The sequence below is a fragment of the Podarcis tiliguerta genome (assembly GCF_965153285.1).
Source record: "Podarcis tiliguerta genome assembly, chromosome: 14".
Classification (NCBI taxonomy): domain Eukaryota; kingdom Metazoa; phylum Chordata; class Lepidosauria; order Squamata; family Lacertidae; genus Podarcis; species Podarcis tiliguerta.
The window spans coordinates 35,798,028-35,815,123 of record NC_139547.1 but is presented as its reverse complement, the minus strand read 5'-3'; the positions used below and the strand labels follow the sequence as shown (position 1 = coordinate 35,815,123).

Here is a 17,096-nt window from a genome sequence, read left to right as displayed (position 1 = left end):
GGTTGCCATTCTGTGTGACCACCTCCAAAAACAAGTTGTGTCATATGATTTTTTTTTTTGGGGGGGGGGGGATTCTCTAATTCTTGCACAACACCAGAGCAAGCCATTTCACCAGGAAACAGCCAATATAGAGTGTAATCTGCATCTGTTACAAGCAGCAGCACAGCTACTCCTACTCTGCTCAGGTAATGTTTGGAGGGGATCATGAGGGATGGATCTGCTTCCTGTGAATTTTACCATGAGGGTCGGGTGGGGCTATAATCCTCTTGCTGCTGCCATTATATGGTGCAGGATTGTAGCTCTTATGAAGCACAATGGAAGGAGGAAGAGAACACGCCTGTAAAGATCTGAATCATATCATCACATACTATGCACAACAACCAAGCATCAACTCAGACAGTAAAAGTAAAATTTATTCACAGATCAGTCAGTGCCTGTTAAATGCTGGTCATCAAATATAAGATCTCCCTTTCCGCCCCATTCTTATGACCAGAGATGTACTGAGATGCTGAAACTAAGCCCAGATTAATAAAACACCCCAGAACAGAGAATGGCAACCTCAACAGCCATCAACTCGCAACAACGATCTTGCTAAACCACGTCCAATCCTATTCTAGTTAAGACACAGACCACCTTGGGTTTTCAAAAGCTCCAGATCTTTTGTTTAAAAAAATGATTTTGCTCCATCGTCATTCAAAATCAGCAGATCAAAAGGAAATTGTCACCACCTCTAGTTCTCACAAGCAGTAAACATAATGGTGGAAGTATGCTCTGAGCTGTACCACTTTAGCTTGTCTAGGAATGAATACCCCACCATACAATACAGTTTCCTGCACCTTATAAAGCATGGCACGAAAAAAGACTGGGTTAGAAGAGCTATCATCTCCCAACATCTGGTGCACGGAGGAGGGATCCTTTCAGCCCCTCGGTGTAGTCTGAAGTTGTACAGCCCAGCCATAGGCTTATTTTATTTTTATATAATACCCCCCATTACATAATTTCAAGGCAACTTCACAATTTTAGCAACACAACATGCAACATTTAAAATCTTTTACTATCTGTGAGAACTAGGCTTAAGATGTGCATCAGAAAAGAAGGCTGTGAAGCAGAGGGGTTTACACCAAAGCAGCCTCCCTTTGCTGAGCCTATCAGAAGTCGCTTAAAGACACACACATCCCCCTCTGTGCGTTAATGGGAAGGCTCCATTTTGCACAACAGATGCAGAACAGCATCCACCAGCCTGCTAAAATGTGCAATTTTTTGGGTAACTGTTTTGCATGTTCCAGGAGTGGGAAAAATGGGACAGCTTTGCTACTGGGTGCAGCCATGCCTGGCTTTGGGATAACTTTTTATCCTGTAGGTTAAACACATGGCCATGTGATTCATCTGCTAGCTGCTTCAGATTTATGCTCCTGCTGTCCACGCACAAGCCTTGCTTCACTTTATACCTGCATCATGTGAAGACCTAATAATATCAACACAAGAATTTTCTGAGACAATTATGTGCTTTGTCCTTAGGTCTCCACACAATACAGGTGTGCAGCAAACCAAGGCTTATGCATGAACTCTATGTGATGATGTGCATATCAGAAGCAAGTCAGATAAATGAAAAGGCTTCACCTCTCTCTCTCTCCCACCCCCACCCCCATTCTCCAAAAACCAGACAAGGCACAGCAAGGCACAGTACATGTTATTCAGTAACTCCAGGACTGCCTACATACGCTGCTAGCTGGGCTTGGGGAACGCTCTTGCTCTGAATCCCAGAGCCACTTCACACCATCAGCTAGCCTGGGATAAACATTCCCAAGTTCACATCAAACGCTGGATTTCCATTCTCCAAAGTGGGCATGAGTTCTTGCACATCCCAGGATAAGCAATCCCTGTAAGTTGTGGTCTTTTGGTTGCTGGAACTCAGAGATTTTCCCGGCCAAGCCATGAGCACCCCAAGTCAAGACAGCAAGAAGTTTTATAACTTCACGCCTACGGTGAGAGGTGCTATCTCACTGTAAGTTGTTGTGAATAAAGCCACAAGTTCCCTGCTGGAAGAATCAAAGGCTAGCAGAGGCCCAGTGGTTGCTACTACGGAGGCACTTTCATTGAAAAAGTGTGTGTGTATGTGTTTGGGTTGCTTTCTTTCTTAAATAATGGGCTTTGAAAATGGAACCTCCTCCCCACCATTGCAGTGCCAGCTTAGGTATACATCAGGCCTCCACGCAGCTGGGCAGGACACAGAAGTCCTTGCATCCCCCAAACAGGTAACCTTCCAAGAATAAAACCCTCTAAGCGCGGGGTCTCCTGGCCACCTCCCGCCTCATCTTTCCCCCCATGTGGGCACAGGGAAGGGGACCAATGGAGAGGAACCTGGTTGCCAAAACAAACAGAATATCCAGCAAGAGACGCAGACCCAAAATGCCTGCCTTGGAACTTCCAAGCTTGGAGAGAACCCTTTGCTTCCAGCTCTTCCAGCAGGATTTAGGTGCCATGGTCCTTCTTCAGCACAGCAGACCTGGCCTCCCTTCTCTGCAACGGCGCACCTGCTTTCCTAGGACAGCCGCTGGCAGATGACCTGTGCCGTCGAGCCATCTCTCTCTCTCTCGCACTCACTCATGCTTCCTCCTCAGGTAAAACACAGCTTCTGGGTGGAACGTTCACCCGACGTCAGAACCTCTGCAAAAACAATTGCACCCAGGAAACAAAAAGGAGGCAGCAGCATGAGCACTTGTGCTGCATGGACTTTGGCCAGTTGTTCAAAGTGGTGGTGGTGGTGGTGGTAGGGGCGATTTAATTCAAAAGTTGCTCTAGCTGCAAACGTTTGCATCCAGAAAACTCAAGAGCCCTGCTGGATTGGAGCAAAGTTCCATCAGGTTCGGCGTCCCCTTTCTCCATAATACAAATTATAAACTGGTTCTGTTATGATTTTCCACCTTCTTAGGGCTACTGCACTGCCCCACCATTCTCAGTCTGCTCTCAGCCAGCCCCCACTTGCTTAACACTTTACTGAAAACCAGTCTGGAGGGTGGTATTGCCTGGATGGGGACACAGTTAGGGATATCTCACTCTGTTCCTCATTGTTGGCTCTCTGCTCTTCGCCTTCCACCCATCCAGCCCCAATGGGTGCCAGCCACTACTGCCCGAGTAACCATCATTTTACAAGGGTGATGACACTGCTTTTGCTGGGGCTCGTGTCTGCTACAATTTTAAAGCAGGATCGAAAATTTGTTTTTTTATACTGTGATGGCTCTCAATCAGGCATGAGTTGTGTAGAAAGACTGTCAGTGGGGAGCAACAACTAGGAATCCTGAGGATTTGGGGAGGGGAGGAGAGGAAAGGGGACATTAAGCCAGTATAATGTTTGCCGTGCAGATATGCCTTTACGCAACCCTGACCTTGGAGGAGAGTGGAGAGAGAGCTTGAAAGCAGAATACCACTTTGCTACCAAGTGCTCTCTCTTCTCAGACAGACATGCATCTCGTTCAACAGCGCTCCACTACGTACCTTCCTCCACTCCTAGGGCTATTTCTGGGGCAGCTTGCCCTTCTCTAGACTCTGCAGGCTCTCGAGATTAAGGTTGACAGAACTAAGAGCCTTCCCTGGGGACACAGAAAAAGCTATAATAAGCACAGGTGCCAAGAGATGGAGATGTTCTTCAATGCAGGGCAGGGGAGAAGGGAAACGGCAAGCCCGTTATTTGACTTGGACTTTACACCCACCAACCGGTGCCAAACAAGGGGAACATGAGCATCGGATAATCTTCAAACCTTACCCATTTCCCCCCAGCACTGCTCCAGAAGAGCCGAGAGCTCAGGCAGACTGAGGACCTTCAAGGAGGACGGCCATCCTTCTGTGCCTAGGGTAAAGAGGCAGAATGGGCACAAAGCATCAGCACAGTGTGGGTCAGCACCCATTGGCCTGAATTGGGCCAAACATGGAGTGTGGGGGCGGGGAGCAAACACTGGTGGGGGGGGGAGGAGTCAGGACAATAGACTGAAGCAGGGACTGCCAACTTGAAGTGGTGGATTTGGCACTGAAGAGTCTTCCAAATTTTTATGCCATCGTGTGGTTGAATACACACACACACTCTTTTTACTTGTAAGGAAAAGCAGCAGTCAGCCTCCATGAATTTTTCATATGAAATAGATGAGACCTGGGGAAGGTGAAAGGGTGATGAAGGCAGACTGGGCTCAAAAATAAGCCTGTCCTCTGAAGCCACTTTCTCTCTCGCGCACACAGACACAGGGCTGGGGAACCTACAGCCCTACAGATGTTGCTGGGTTGCAACGCTCATCATCCTTGACTGCTGGCCATGCTGGATGGGACTGATGGAGTCCAGAGACACCTGGAGGGCCACCTGTTTCACATCCTGCACTAGAACTGCCCACTTACTGGGTCCCAGCTGCGCTTTCGCTTCCAACAACCGGCCAGCCGGATGCTCTCGGTTCATTCGGGAAGACAGTTCTGCCTGACAGGCCCTACCAGAGAAACCAAAATACTGTCAGCAGGATTCTGTGAAAAGAAATAAAAACCGCACAAAGTAGAGCACAAGAAAGCAGGATAGTGCCATAGTCTCAAGTGCCACACAAATATCCTAGAGAAGTGGGGTAAACCTTGGTATGCCACCGCCACAAAAATGAGGCATCAGCACTGAGCACCCAAGACAGAACTAAAGAGGAGAGGAGAGTTAGGACAAAGGGAATTTATCCCCCGACCATCTTCCTAACTCCAGGGTCATTTGCACGCTACAGATGCTACTACCTGAAAAGGTGAATTCTGCCGCTTATACAGGTTGTGTAAGAAGGCATACATGTTGGAGAATTCTGCCATTTATTGTTCCACCCAAATCATTTGGGTCTTCTTAGGTGCCAATGAGATGGCAGGAGCAGGAAGGGGATGAAGCCCCTCAGCAAGTAGGTATCCGATTTAGTCATCTCTGCTGTGGCAAATGTCTCACTCACTTTCTCTTTAGGCTTTTGACCGGAATCCTTCTATACTCTTTAGATCAAGGTGTGTATACTTTGAGTTGCTGCCGGCTTGTAGTGTAATTTTGCTGCTTGAAGCAGCATCCATAGACTGTCCTTTTCATGCTTTATTCCTCAGGTGAGCACTTCTTGGGGCATAACACTTCATTCATAACAAACACATGTTATAACTCTAAAAGCTCCTAAGCCTCTTGGTGGTGTGTATAGGAGTACATGTGAGTTCTGGATACACATGTGGGTTTGGGCACACAGCTTGAAACAATGCGAGTCCTACGATTGCACCAGGCATTGCAGCCCACACACTTTGATGTAATCACAAACCCCAGGGGCTGGAAACTTGTAAAGTTTTTGTAAAGTTTTTAAAAAATGAAAAACAAGATTCTTAACAAGTTGCACTAAAATCATATCCAGTGCTTTTCGCTGGCACTTTTTCAGAATCATGGATGCAACTCCCACATTAGGCAGCTAAGGCTGAGAACAAGAGGGAAGGATGAATTTCCAGACATGAAGCCACAAGCCTTTGGCAGTCATTGTCACCGAGTGCCTGGGCTTTTCCCCAATTCAGAATCCTGCAGGTGGCATGCTGGCTTCGCCTTGAGGAGATGAAGGAGCTTACAGAGAAGGGAGTGTAAAGAAATGGCGAGAAAGTTTGACCTTTGTTGGAGGCACTCACTGCATCTGCTCTAGGAGGATTCCAGCATTCCTGGCGATGGCCTGCACCTCTCGGAGTTTGGCCTGAGCACTGCTCCAGACCACATCCCGCTCCATCAAGCAGCTCTCCACCACGGCACGCAGCTCCTGCTCCTGGGACACCTGGCCCTTCAGCCCTTCTACCTCCTCGCACTTCTGGAAGGGAACACGGGGAAAGTTGCTAAGAGACAAGGGTCCACATTTGTGATTTCCAAAGGGTTTAAAGAACTCCCACAAAACTCTGGCCAACAACTGTTCCTCTGCTTCACTTCGCTATCAAACTGAGTTTGGGTTTGGGGGTAGTACTAGCTTGCCAAAAGCTTTCCAATCGCACCAGGTTTCAGATCTCTCTCAATATATAAATTTTTATTGAGTTTTTGTTTTTCTACATTTCAGATTAAACATTTTACAAACTTTAAAATATCCAGTGGCTTCCTTCCATGGTTCACATTGCATATCATGTTCTCCTGCATGCTTTACTATAACCATTCAAATCAATTTTCCACTTTTACAGTCAAATATTGTTTACTCCTGTTGAGTTTATCTTAATGCTGCCAGCATTTTCAGCTGTGTACAATTATTTTCCATACATTCAATAAATATTTTCCATTCTTCTTTAAATATATGCGTTCTTCTTGCTCTCTTATTCTGTGTGTTAAACCTGCAAGTTCTGCATATTCTAACATCTTAAGCTGCCAATCCTCTTTACAAGGGACCTTGCTCACTTTCCATTTTTGGGCTAACAGAACACGGGCTGCTGTTGTTGCATACATAAATAGACTGTTCTGGTTCCTGGGAATTTCTGTCTGGGTTATTCCCAACGAAAGGGACTCTTTTTTGGGGGGGAAGGTAAATTAAAAAACATTGTCCAACTCATTATAAATCATTTCCCAATATTCCTCCACCTTTCTACTTGTCCACCGCATGAAAAAATAAATTCCTCCCATCAAGTTTCAGGTCTCTTAGCTGTGTGTCTGATGCTGTATCTTTCTCAAGCAACTTCAGACGAACAAGGACACCCTCTATGACTAGGAAGGGACAAGTGCATTCCCCATGCAGAAGCAGGTGCGCTTGGCCAGAGGCAGAAGCTTCTCAATGGGCTTAAGAAGCCAGCTTCCTTACCTTATGGAGCTGAATGGCTAGTTCCTGCATTTCTGCTTCCAGGCGATCAGCATAGGCCAGCTCCAGGGCATCACTGGGAGGCCGGGCGCTGCTATGCCATCGAGCAATGGCAGAGGTCATCTTCCTCTTTGGTCCAAAGAGGCTACAGGGGAGAAAAAGCAGCAAAGGTTTAGCAGCAAAGGTACCGCCTCCCTTTTGCTACTCCCTTCCTTCACTGGGGAAGTCTGCAGGCAAAACGGAACCCCCCTGATTTTCCTAGACATGCTGAGACCCAGAGATCAATGTGAACAATAGATATTCACACACAATGGGAGCTTCAATTAGATCAGTGTTTACTATGCTTTCAAAAAACGCAAAGAAAACCATTCTGAAAACATACATATATTATGTTCAATTTATTCTGCCTGACTCAAGGCTGGAGATGGGCTATGCTACATTGGGTACTGCAGCCTTTCCCCCAGAAGCAGTGGAAAACATGCTCAGCCCTGAAATTTTGCAAAGCATTGGGCTATACTTTTGAAGTAATATGGACTAGAAACATAAAAAAAGAAAATGAGAAAACTGCAATTCTCAGGAAGCTAGCTTCTGTGCTTGTGCAGTATTGCCACACAACTGTGTACATTCTGCAAAAATATTGCATATTATACACAACTGACAATGGCAGCTGTCCAGGTTATGCAGTCTGCACAACATAGAGCAGGAAAAAAAAAATTCTAAGCGAGAGCATTAAAAATTCTTTGGGAGCTATTCCTATATTGAATTGAGAATAAATAATTGCACAGCAGCCTTGCCAGCTGGGACCCAGGATTCTGCTAACAATGACAGCAAAGTTCTCGATATCTCTGGTTGGAAGGTACACGTTGTTCCTGGGGTCATTTCCTATGTTCCTGATTATATGACAGCACTTCAAAGCTAAGCCTCCAGCCAGCCAGCAAAGAAAGGGACTCACGTGATGCCAATCTCTTTCAAGTCACTCTCTGTCAAGGTCAGGAAGATGCGAAGGTCGACGTCTTGCTCCTCAAACACTTGCAGGTACTTCAGGCAGCCAATCTGCTCAAGGAAGGTGGCCAGATCCTGCAGCCCAGGCAGCGCACAGAGGACAAAAAAGAGGGAGAAGTTCAGGACTCTTAAACGCTGAGAGACTCTAGCTGCATCGCAGCATGTTGTAAGCCAGGCTTCCAGCTTCATCGGGATCTCTGCCCCTCTAGGCCTTTAGCACCACCTTGCCCCCTGCAATTTGACACGGCACCTAATACACAAGGGCTGTCTCTGACACCAGCTCCTCTGTCCCTCGCCCTGTCCACCCCAGACGGTTTTCTGACCACTATGCCATGGTTACCTGGGGCCCCGTGTAAGATGGTGCCTCTGTGTGAGAGGTGCTGCAGTGATGGCTGGACACCCGGGATCGGTAAGACCAGTGGCTGTCGCTGTTGCTGCAGCGATTCTTTGCCTTCATGTAGCTCTTGGGGTGCTTTCGAATGGAGAGCTTTGTTTCATGGTCTGAATCCTGGAAAATATAAAGTAGTGGCGTGTTTGGAGAAGAAGGAACACGACGCAGCTCCAAGTCTCAAACGGATGCAAGGACATCATTATCCTTTTGTTCATGATGTGAAGCATCTGTACTCTTACATTCTTATGAAGCAGGAAGAATGGAAGTGAGAGAGGCTCCTCTTACCAAAGAAGAGAAAGCAGAGGCAATGGGAGGAGAAATCCAACACCACGGAAGGACAAATGAATCCTCTTACTCCAGCTTCCCAAGATGCCTGAACAAAAGCCCCTTACCAGCCACCCACAGACAAGGCAGGGGTAGGGAATCTTTCTGAACCCAAGAGCCACATTTCCAAATGGAAAACCTCTTGGGGGCCACATGCCAGTGGTAGGCAGTGCTAGAGCCAAGAAACAGATGCGAATTTAACTTTTGTACAGTTGGCTACAAACTCTTGTACAAACAAAGGAAGAGGAATTATCCTGGTTCAACGACACATTCCAGCCAAGCAAAAACAGAACAAAATTTGAAGATGCGAAGCAGGCACGGTGAGGGGTGTGGTCTGGGGGAGACTCCAGAAAACCAGAAAAGAGAGGTTCCCTAATTTGAGGAGTCAAGATTTCTTTCTATACACTAGGAGTGGGGAAACTTTGGTCCTCCAGGCTTTTATAACTTGAATGACTTACCTCGTTGCTTTCCAGAGAGGCCTCGCTGCTGACCCCCACAGCTTTGGCAAGACTTTCGCTGCTGCTGCTGGTCCTGATGGTGGCTAAGTTATTGGTGAAGAGGGAATTCTCTTCTGAAATAGGCAGAAGTCATGAAACAGTAAGTTTCACATTCAGGCCTCATAGATGTTTACTGATGGCAACTTTGTGGACTACCTATTCTAATGCAAAACATACACTACCGCAATAGAAAGGGATTACGTCAGGAAGTCCCCAGAGTTTGCCAGGCTCACCCAACAGCAACAAGAAACTGGCTCACTCCTGTGAAATCCTCCGCCAATATTCAGCAGGTGCCTTCTTTTTCAACCTTTAAAGGTCTGCTGAAAACTTGTTTTATTCCCTCAAGTTTATGCTGGCAATTAAGAGTACATCTTTCCATAATACAGTAGCTGAATTCTGATTCATTTATTTACACGGTTTTATTGTATGGTTTTATTTAAATTGTTTTTTTTTAAAAATGAACAGCAGTATAAAATAAAAATTGTGTTTAAGAAAGGTACCCCGGCTGCTGCTGCTTTCCACATCATGCTCATTGATGGGAGACGTGACATCTCTGTAGCGGAGATCTCCTCCTTCAAAGGCACTCCCATCATCATTAAAGGTAACATAGCCTTCTGGAGGGACCTGCTCTGTGTGCAAAAGGGGGGCAGAGGGAGAGAGAGGTGAACAAATGAAAAAAGGAAAAGAAGAGATTTTATTTGTTGATAGATTAAATGAAGAGGCTTATACAGTGGTGCCTCGCAAGACGAAAAGAATCCGTTCCGCGAGTCTCTTCGTCCAGCGGTTTTTTCATCTTGCGAAGAAAGCCCATTAGCGGATTAGCGCTATTAGCAGCTATTAGCGGCTATTAAAGGCTTAAGGGATTAGCGGATTAGCTGCTAAAAGGCTATTAGCAACTTAGTGCCTTAGAAAAAGGGGGTGGGGAGCGAAAAAAAATCGCAGGAACTCGCAAGACATTTTCGTCTTGCGAAGCAAGCCCATAGCAAATTCGTTTTGCGAAGCACCTCCAAAACGGAAAACCCTTTCGTTTAGCGGGTTTTCCGTCTTGCAAGGCATTCGTCTTGCGGGGCACCACTGTATTCTCCTCCACCAGCCAAGAAGTTCAGTACTGCCTCTTGCTTTTTCTTCTGCTGAAGCTCATCACGTTACAGCTCTACGGAGGTTTAGAGGCTTGCTTGGAAGTTTTATTTAAAATTAAGCGCTATACAAATTATGTTAAATAAATAAATATAGAATCCAGAGAGCAAGCAGCTGTGTTCCAAGTTCATCAGTATAGGAGCATAGGAAGGTGCCTGATACTGAGTCACATCATTGGTCCATCTTGCTCAGTGTGGTCTACACTGATTGGCAGCAACCCTCCAGAGGACATTCCCAGCCCTACCTGGAGGCACCAGGGTCTGAACCTGGAATCTTCCACATGCAAGGCCGATGCTCTACCAACCAAGCTACAGCACTTCCCTGAAAATGGTGTTCAGGGAAGGAGGGTGATGAAGTAATCAGCCGCAGGACAAGAGGAAGCTACCCGCTGAGAGAGAGAGGAAGTGAGCCTGAACTCACCATAACGAGATGGGCTTTTCACTCCAATTCTGACCGCCGTGATCTTGGCCAGAGCATGGGGTCCTTCGTGAATACTGGGGCCTTTGGACTTGCGAGCAGGCCTCTGCCTCTGAGGGGCAGAGTAGGATTCGTCGGAGGAGCTGAGATCTTCATACTTTCCTAAGTGTCAAAATGCATCAAGTCAGTGGACGTAGAGTGAATACAGATATTAAATTCCAAGGGCAGCATCCAACTAATTAGTTCTGCAGTGCCAAGGAACACCCACTCCTTCTCCTTCTCCCCTGTCCCATGCTCACTAAATCTGTCATGGGATTTCCCTACTGCTTTGCCACAACCCTCATCCTTGGTCAATTGGTCCATGGAGGGGGCGGGCGGGAGGGGGAAGCACTGGTCTAGTGAAAAGATGGGAGTCAGTGACTAGAAATACAGGCAGCAAGCAAGGTTTCTGCCTAAGCAAGCTGAAAGGTCCTTTCCATGCGAAACTATAAGGAGACGTGAGAGTCACCTGGGCCCCTGCAGAAGACCTTGGGCACAGGGGCTGTGTGCAGGTCTAAGAGCCCCACAATCTTCATGTGTCCATACTTCATGGCCAACATCCGTGCCGTCGCCCCAGTGCTATCGCGTACATCCACTCTCACACCCTGTTGGGAGGAAGCAGACACTATTAAATTTTGCCGACAGGAAAGGGGAGCGAGGCTTAAACAGATCCAAGGGGCTGTGTGGTCAAACCCAAGAGTGCATTTTCACATGCTGTGTCCCTGAAGAATCGACCAAAGGATTTGCGCCACCAGCAAGGCTCTGCATACCCACCATCACCATCGCATTTGTGCTCTAGCCAACCTGGACTCCTTAGGGAGAAAGGGCAGGGCATAAATTCAGTAAATAATTTAGCTTTGAACATTAAGCAGTTTTCAGGGCACAAAGTTAGAAATCTTTGCTTGCATTTGTGCTATACAAATGGCACCACTATGTGGTCAATGTATGAATTTCAGGCTTCAAGAGCTCCAGCTGCTCTTTGGACAAGATATGGCTACGAGAAGCACCAGGCTGCATGCCAGCGAGTCGGGCTCCTGATCCCTTTTGAAGCACGAGAGCAGAGGCAAGTGGGATCTGCAACAAAATATTGCAGTGCATTCTCAATACTAAATCTAGGCTGTCTGGTGTATTTTGAAAGATGGACACACAAGTTCATCCGAATGATGGAAAATCAATGAACTATCTCCAGTGCTGCTTGAAGTTTACTTGCAGGCAGTTACAGAATGTGGCGTGTCCACTTTTGGACGGATGTGTAACAGGCTATAGCATCCTTCCCTCTTCCTTGGATGTCTCTAGTGCAGCATTCCATCAACTATTAAAGGAAAAGGTCTGGGAGAAATGAGGAAGGTGTGTGGGTGGGGGGAGTGTATGACTTCCTAACCCAACACTGAACAAATGAACCCAGCCTATTAAAAACTAGTTTTATAGGCTGTGAAATCAAACACTTGAAAAAGCCTCCATGACAATTAAAAATACTATTTTTTAAAAAGATGGGTAGACAAGCGTGTAGGCATGAGAATCACATAAAAATCCAAAGGTCTACACATGCTCTATATAAAGAAGCCTTTTCTGAAAAGACTTTTGTGTGCTGCAGCTGTTGGGGAGATATATACAAAAAAGGCTTTATTCTGTACATTTCACAGCTCTCAAATCCCGTTGGGGAAAGGAAAGAAATGCGATAGATGCAACCCTTCCCTTTCAACCATCTTCACCCCACTTTTATCAACAGAAGAAAGGCCTACATGAACACCCTTGTTTGATTGACCCGACATATTCCCTCCCTCTAATAAGACATGTACAGGATGACTATGAAGAAGGTCTAGATGTGATGCTGAAGGAAAGAGCTAGCATTTCAAGAGGCTGCTACAGAAAGTGCTATTCATGCTGAATGTGAATTAACTGCACAGAGTGATTCAGAGACTGGTTTCAAAAGCATGGTATCTCTCAAGAGGAGGAAAGAAGCGGACAATGTTTCTAATTAAGGCATCCTAAAAGAAATGTTATGCATGAAGGCAGATCAACGGGAGCATCCAGCACAGATCTAGGCGTGGGAACATGCTGAAGAAGCTGCATGGATGTGAAGCTTCTCTGATTTCCCCTCCTGTGGCAATAATCAAGAGCAATCATTGAAAGAAATAGCCTCGAATCAAGATTTAGCTTTCATAATATAGTGGCTTATCAAATTGGCGGTGTTTCTGCATACTGGGAAGCACAATTGGTTGCGGGGAAGGGAAACCAAAGGTGCCCTGGACCACCTGAGAAATGAACACTCACTTACATGATTGAGAAGATACTGGACAATGATCTCATGGCCAGATGCAGCTGCTTCCATCAGAGGAGTATATCCATAAAGGGGCTCCCTGGACAACAGAAATATATAGCCCATGAAAGGCTCAAGTCAGAAAACGGGGCAGTCATCAACGCAACGGGGGCATGCTAGTCATCCACAGCTAGAGGAAGCAGGGAGAAAAGTACCAAGGGCAGGCAACCCTAGAGGCATAGATCTTGGGACTCCTTGGTTTTCACACCACATTCCAGGTTGAATAAATAAAGCGACCTTACACAGAATCAGACCACCAGTCCACTGAGCATAGTCATGCTGACCTTGAGAAGCGGTGCTCTTCAAGGGGTTGGCCTTTGCCAATGGCTCTGCTGGCCTCCAGCTAAGGGGCTGAACCTGGGATGTTCCACCTGCAGAGCAGGTTCCATACTACTGAGCCATGGCTCCACCTGTTGGCTGTGTCAGGCTTGTTCTTGAATTGTGCTCTACATATTTTAAGCTCTATCTCCGGGATGGCGAGCCTGTGGCCCTCCAGGTGATGTTGGACTACAAATCCCACCATCCCTGAATGCTAACCTTGCTGGCTGGCCCTGATGGGAGTTTGAAGGGCCACAGGTTCCCCATCTCTGCTGACAGCTATGGGCTAGCAACTGAAGCTCCTGGCCTAATCCAATACCTTGAGAAGCCTTGCCACCCCTCATTCTCTTCTCAAATTGACAGGAAACTTAGGCTGAGTTAATGGTGAGCGGCAAATGTGCCCCTAAGTTGTACCACCTCAAATTGCAGGTGGGGTCTCACATGCTTGAATACATTTCCATTCAAGAAAATGTCTTCCACACAAAATACTAGTGTGTTGAGAAGATGAGTTCTAGCTTGGTTTTCTCTCCGATATGCTGGGCCAGGAGAGCCATAGCTAATATTAAAAACAAAAAAATAATCCTTTCGTATATGGAATGCCCACTATAGTGCTCTCTTAAAACATCAGCTGAAGAGAAAAACTGGGAACGATGCCAATATAGTCTGATGGTTTGTCTTCAAAACTAAATTACCAGTTACTGTGTCAGAAGTATGAACTTTTCCTGCTGGAGTTTCCACCCAATATGATCCAAGGAAGGAAATGGTTCTTTCTGGCAAAACAAACAAGCTGATGGCACTCTGGATTCTGAGACTGTTCCAGGAATATGGATCAAACCCACCTCAGAAAACACATTTTTGGTTATTGAGATGGAAGGAATACTGTAGAGAAAGCAACATGAGATTCATGTCCTAAGAGGAGAAGAAAGAGTCCACTGAGAGCTTTTTTTTTAGTAGTCAGGGGGTGGCATTAAAGCCAGAAGAGAAAGTTTGAAAATGAGCCATCAAGGCAGTAGGCAAGATAAAAAAGAGAAGAATCTCAGAAGAATGAATTGAGAGGTAAGATTTGATAAGGAAAGAGTAAAGAGAACCAAGCACTATTATTATTTTTTGTAGAAGTGAAAAGGAAAGAATGGAACCCCAACAACAGCATAGCATGCACAGATTCAGTCTTGCCACCAGGTCATCTCACTAGTCCCCGCGCAAGTTTATGAAAATCTGCCCCTTGCAATATGTTCTCCACATCTGCCCATCCCCACAACTAAAAGTTGTTTGTACTTTTACCCTCTTCCAGAAGAAATAGCTATTACAAGCAAAACTGGTGGGATGTAAGATTTTAGATAAATATGTTTACTCTTGTTACTAATTATTTTTAAGAGAGCAGTCAGAAAGTCTCTCCTTGATGCTCCATTTCTCTTACATCAAAAAGAATGGAAAATTAATCATCTGCCTAGAAAGTCTGAAGGCAAGGAGATCCAACTCATCAGTTAGCCAGCCTGGGCCAAAATCTGAGCAAGATTTTATCTGAACCTATTTTAACCAATGTATTGCTTTAGGCGTAACTCCTCCTACCAATACATTTACCCCCTTCAATTCATGCACTGTGCTGGGGTTTTTCTGCCCTACCTTCAAAGCAGGCAAAGTTTAGTTCAATTTATCCAAGTCAGGAGTTGTCAACCTTTTTGACAAATGCTTTGCTGATCAACCCCAAAGTACTGTTTTAGTGCCCACCTACAAGGCAGCTTCTGTACCAGGGATGACTGGATGGGTGTTACCTCTAGTCTACTGAGCCAGGAAGGTGACAGGAATGTAGAAGAGGAAGGCAGGCCAAACCTAATCTGTGTGCCATAGGCCTTCCAGCTCCTACCCAAGAGTGTTACAAACATTGGTGATCTGTATTATTTTATCATGCTTTTAATATTCTGTTGGGAGCCTCCCAGAGTGGCTCTGCCAGATGGGCAGGGTATGCATAAATAAGTAAAAAAAGTATGTATGTATGTATGTATAAATAATTAATAATAATAATAATGTCACATGCACATAAGAATAGGCTGCTGGATCAGGCCAGTGGCCCATCTCATCCTGCATCATGTTCTCACAGTGGCCAACCAGATGCCCACGGGAAGCTCACGAGCAGAAGCTGAGAACAATAAGTTTCCCCTCTTGAGGTTTCCAGCCACTGGTACTCAGAAGCATACTGGAGATGTCCGTCACATACAGCACTCATGGCTTAACTACACACAATCTAGATGCAAGAGTACAGCAGTGTGACTGCCTATGTTTCCCCCTCTTTTGCAGCTATCATGAAAGCATTTTTTCTATGAAAGCTAAGCTACTTCTTCCCCTTAAAATACCGCCAGATATTTGAAACATACAAACAAACAAACAAACAAACAAACAAAAAAGCAGGCCTTTCACAGGCCCATTTCTCTCTTACCTGCAGTTCGCATTTGCTCCATTATCCACTAAGAACTTGACCATTTGCTGATGGCCAGCACTGGTGCAGTGGAAGAGGGCAGTCCAGCCATGGATGTCCTTCATCTCCAACTCGGCACCTTGCTTCAAAGAAATAGAGAGGGGCCGTTAAGACAGGGCACCTACTGCCTGTGACACTGAAGCCAGGGTGCATCTCTGTACAAACAAGAGCTCGCAATAATGAACAGAGAGGGAGATCGCTTATTTCAGGCAGAAATTTACAATCATGTTACTTTTAGTTTCTTATTTCTATATCACTTTTCTATTATGCTAACAGCATAACCAGGGGAAAAGAGCAGCAACCCATAGAAGGCTCTTCTCACAGCAATTTAATACCAAACCACTTATAGTCGCAGAGTGTTCCCATTTTATTCTGGGTTATTGCATCAATTTTATTCACTGACTGATTGAATGCATTCAGAAAAATCATTCAAGCAGGATCCTGCCCCTGCCCAATTCAGTGTGTGGGGTGAGTGGCAGGTGTGGAGGAGTGACTGGAAACAGCTCTAGCTCTCACACTCCACCAGATCTGACACGGCTGTGCCAGAGAGGGTGAGACTCGGCTGCCAGAGTCACCTGAAGATGCTGACTCAGCTCTGCTCCTGCATATCTGAAGAAAGCTGGGATGGGAAAGAGACGCCTCAGAGGCAGCAGAGAAAACCTAGATAAGATAAACTTAATGTGCAACCTGATAAAACAGAGGAATGTTTGTAAAGTAAGGGCACAGCCCTGGACATTGGAAATACCCGGGGTGGAGGAGAATGGGTATATAAAACGTATCACAGTAATGAAAACTTTACCACTGAACCTCACAGGAGCCTTAATGATGAGAAGGCACTTTAATCACCGCTAACTATAAAGCAACAGCCTGTAACTTTGAGTAGACTCGAGACTTTGAAGGATCCTATCATGCTGCTGCACCCTACAGGGGTTATGAAAGAGGACAGCAGGCTTTATCTCACAGCCACTCATGGTGTCTGAGATTGCCACCCTTCTCCTTAGTCCCATAGAACTTAATGGGAGCCACTGACAACCACCCCTGAACAGCCCTGTTTGCACCTTTGGTTCCACCTCTTAGTCATGCGCGATATCTTTAGACTGCACAGTTGGTGCCTTTCACAGCTATTGCCAAGTACACCCACCTGAAGGAGGAAGGCAGCAACGCTCTCATTTCCACAGCTAGAAGCCAGCATCAGCGGAGTCTGCCCTTCTGGTGTTGGTACATTCACATTCACGCCAGCCTCTAGCAGTATGCGCACAATGGTGTCGTGACCGATGTAAGATGCATACATTAGCGGGGTCCAGCCGCCGCAATTCCGCTGATTCAGGTCTACCTCCCCACTGAAAGGCATGAATCAGATTAGTGTTCCATGGGTAGCTTATCACAGGCAAGT

At 46.0% G+C, this 17,096-nt stretch overlaps 1 protein-coding gene across 6 annotated transcripts in view; it reads right to left on the bottom strand.

Moving 5' to 3' along the window:
* ANKS3 (ankyrin repeat and sterile alpha motif domain containing 3) overlaps positions 1-17,096 on the bottom strand; it is a 28,588-nt gene that overhangs the window by 7,140 nt on the left and 4,352 nt on the right. For 2 of the 6 annotated variants that reach the window (XM_083412629.1, XM_083412630.1), the window contains exons 3-17: positions 16,845-17,043; positions 15,665-15,786; positions 12,871-12,952; positions 11,062-11,197; positions 10,557-10,715; positions 9,500-9,628; positions 8,961-9,073; positions 8,128-8,295; positions 7,738-7,862; positions 6,789-6,930; positions 5,650-5,822; positions 4,384-4,469; positions 3,764-3,847; positions 3,496-3,590; positions 393-2,667 (exon numbers count right to left, since the gene is read on the bottom strand). In XM_083412629.1, the coding sequence (XP_083268755.1) occupies positions 3,514-3,590; positions 3,764-3,847; positions 4,384-4,469; positions 5,650-5,822; positions 6,789-6,930; positions 7,738-7,862; positions 8,128-8,295; positions 8,961-9,073; positions 9,500-9,628; positions 10,557-10,715; positions 11,062-11,197; positions 12,871-12,952; positions 15,665-15,786; positions 16,845-17,043 (1,795 nt within the window). In that variant the 3' untranslated portion in view covers positions 393-2,667; positions 3,496-3,513. Of the gene's footprint in view, positions 1-392; positions 2,668-3,495; positions 3,591-3,763; positions 3,848-4,383; positions 4,504-5,630; positions 5,823-6,788; positions 6,931-7,737; positions 7,863-8,127; positions 8,296-8,960; positions 9,074-9,499; positions 9,629-10,556; positions 10,716-11,061; positions 11,198-12,870; positions 12,953-15,664; positions 15,787-16,844; positions 17,044-17,096 lie in introns of those variants that run through there. The other 4 variants (XR_014504773.1, XR_014504774.1, XM_083412632.1 and 1 more) reach the window with 4 other exon arrangements.